The 1,452-nt window shown below is 59.8% G+C and overlaps 1 protein-coding gene across 1 annotated transcript in view; it reads right to left on the bottom strand.

Moving 5' to 3' along the window:
• Positions 1 to 280: 280 nt before the first annotated feature.
• Positions 281 to 1,452, bottom strand: part of EMH_0036140 (uncharacterized protein) — a gene marked incomplete at both ends in the record, with an annotated part of 3,531 nt that continues 2,359 nt past the window's right edge. Inside the window, 2 exon segments of the mRNA XM_013495038.1 lie at positions 281 to 566; positions 570 to 1,452. Of these exon segments, the coding sequence (XP_013350492.1) occupies positions 281 to 566; positions 570 to 1,452 (1,169 nt within the window).

Below are 1,452 nucleotides of genomic sequence, written 5' to 3'. Positions count from 1 at the left end.
GCTAGCTAGCTACGCCACTAGATGTCTATGTGGCACTACGTAACGGAGGTCTTGGCTAGCTAGGCTAGGGCCCTGGCTAGCTAAGGCAACAGCTAGCTACAGCTAGCTGCTTCATCGCATCCCACTACAGGGAGGCGGCGCTCTGCTGCTCCTGCTGCTACTGCTGCTGCTGCTACTGCTGCTACTGCTGCTGCTGCTGCTGCTGCTGCAGTGGATGCTCAGCAGCAGCAGCACAAGTGGAGTTTCGTGCTGCGTGTCTCTGGCTAGCTGCCTCAAGGCTTCAGCAAATGTAAGAGCTGCACAGCTCTATCAGTCCAAAACAAGAAGACACACAAAGTGCAAAGGAGACAGCAGCTGTTGCTGCTGCTGCTGCTGTTGCTGCTCCTGCTGCAGCTGCTGCTGTTGCTGCTGCTGTTGCTGCAGCTGTTGCAGGACCAGCAGGCGCAGATGTGTGTGGTACTGGGGAGACAGCAGCAGCAACAGCAGTTTGCTGCTTCTGCTGCTGCTGCTGCTGCTGTTGTTGCTGCTGCTCGAAGTGCAACTGCAGAGAGGGCTGTAGCAATGGGNGCTGCTGCTGCTGCTGCTGCTGCAGCTGCTGCTGGACGCGCCAAGAGTTCTGCTGCTGCTTCTGGTGCAGCAGCATCTCCTGTTGCTGCTTCAGCAGCTCCGAGTAGTGCTTCTGCAGCAGCAGCTGCTGCTGCAGCATGTCACGGTAGCTGCGGTGGTGCTCAGCAGCAACAGCTTGAGCTTCCCCTTCCTGCTGCTGCAGCAGCAGCTGCTGCTGCTGCTGCCGCCTAGCTGGTAAAACACTAAGGGCCCCGTATGCTGCAGCAGCCATCGCTGGCCGCAGGGGTATTGCTGCAGCAGCAACAGGAGACATGCAGCAGACAGGCACGTGCTGCTGCTGCGGCAGCTGTGGGGTCCACACAAGTGCTGCTGCTGCTGCAGGCTGCTGCTGCTGCTCCTGCTGCTGCAGCGGTAAAGAACAAACAGCAACGGGGACTTTCTGAGGCACCAGCACAGCTGCTGGCTGCAGCAGCAGCAGCTGCTGCTGCTGCAGCCCTTTGGGGGGGCAGCTAGCAAGCCGCTGCGGCGCCCCTGAGAAGGGGACCGGGTGTCTCCTCTGCTGCTGTGGTGCTGCAGCAGCAGCAGCTGCTGCTGGAGTAGCTGCTGTTGCTCCTGCTGCTGCTGCTGCGCATGGTGTTGCTACCCTGTAATCAACCTGAGGGGCTGGAGTGTGCTGGTGCTGGTGCTGGTACTGCTGCTGCTGCTGCTGAAGTTGTTGTTGCTGCTGCTGCTGCTGCTGCTGCTGCAGCGGCGGTGTATGGAGGCTTGCAGACAGGTCGGTAGACACAGAGGGGTTTTCGTGCTGCTGCTCTATCTGCGTGCCATCGATTTTGTGTTGCAGCTGCTTCAGTTGCTGCAGTTGCTGCAGCTTCGGTAGCTGCCGCT

Source organism: Eimeria mitis, genomic scaffold (assembly GCF_000499745.2).
Source record: "Eimeria mitis Houghton genomic scaffold, Emh_scaff1399, whole genome shotgun sequence".
Classification (NCBI taxonomy): Eukaryota; Apicomplexa; class Conoidasida; order Eucoccidiorida; family Eimeriidae; genus Eimeria; species Eimeria mitis.
This window is presented reverse-complemented; position numbering and strand designations above follow the sequence as displayed.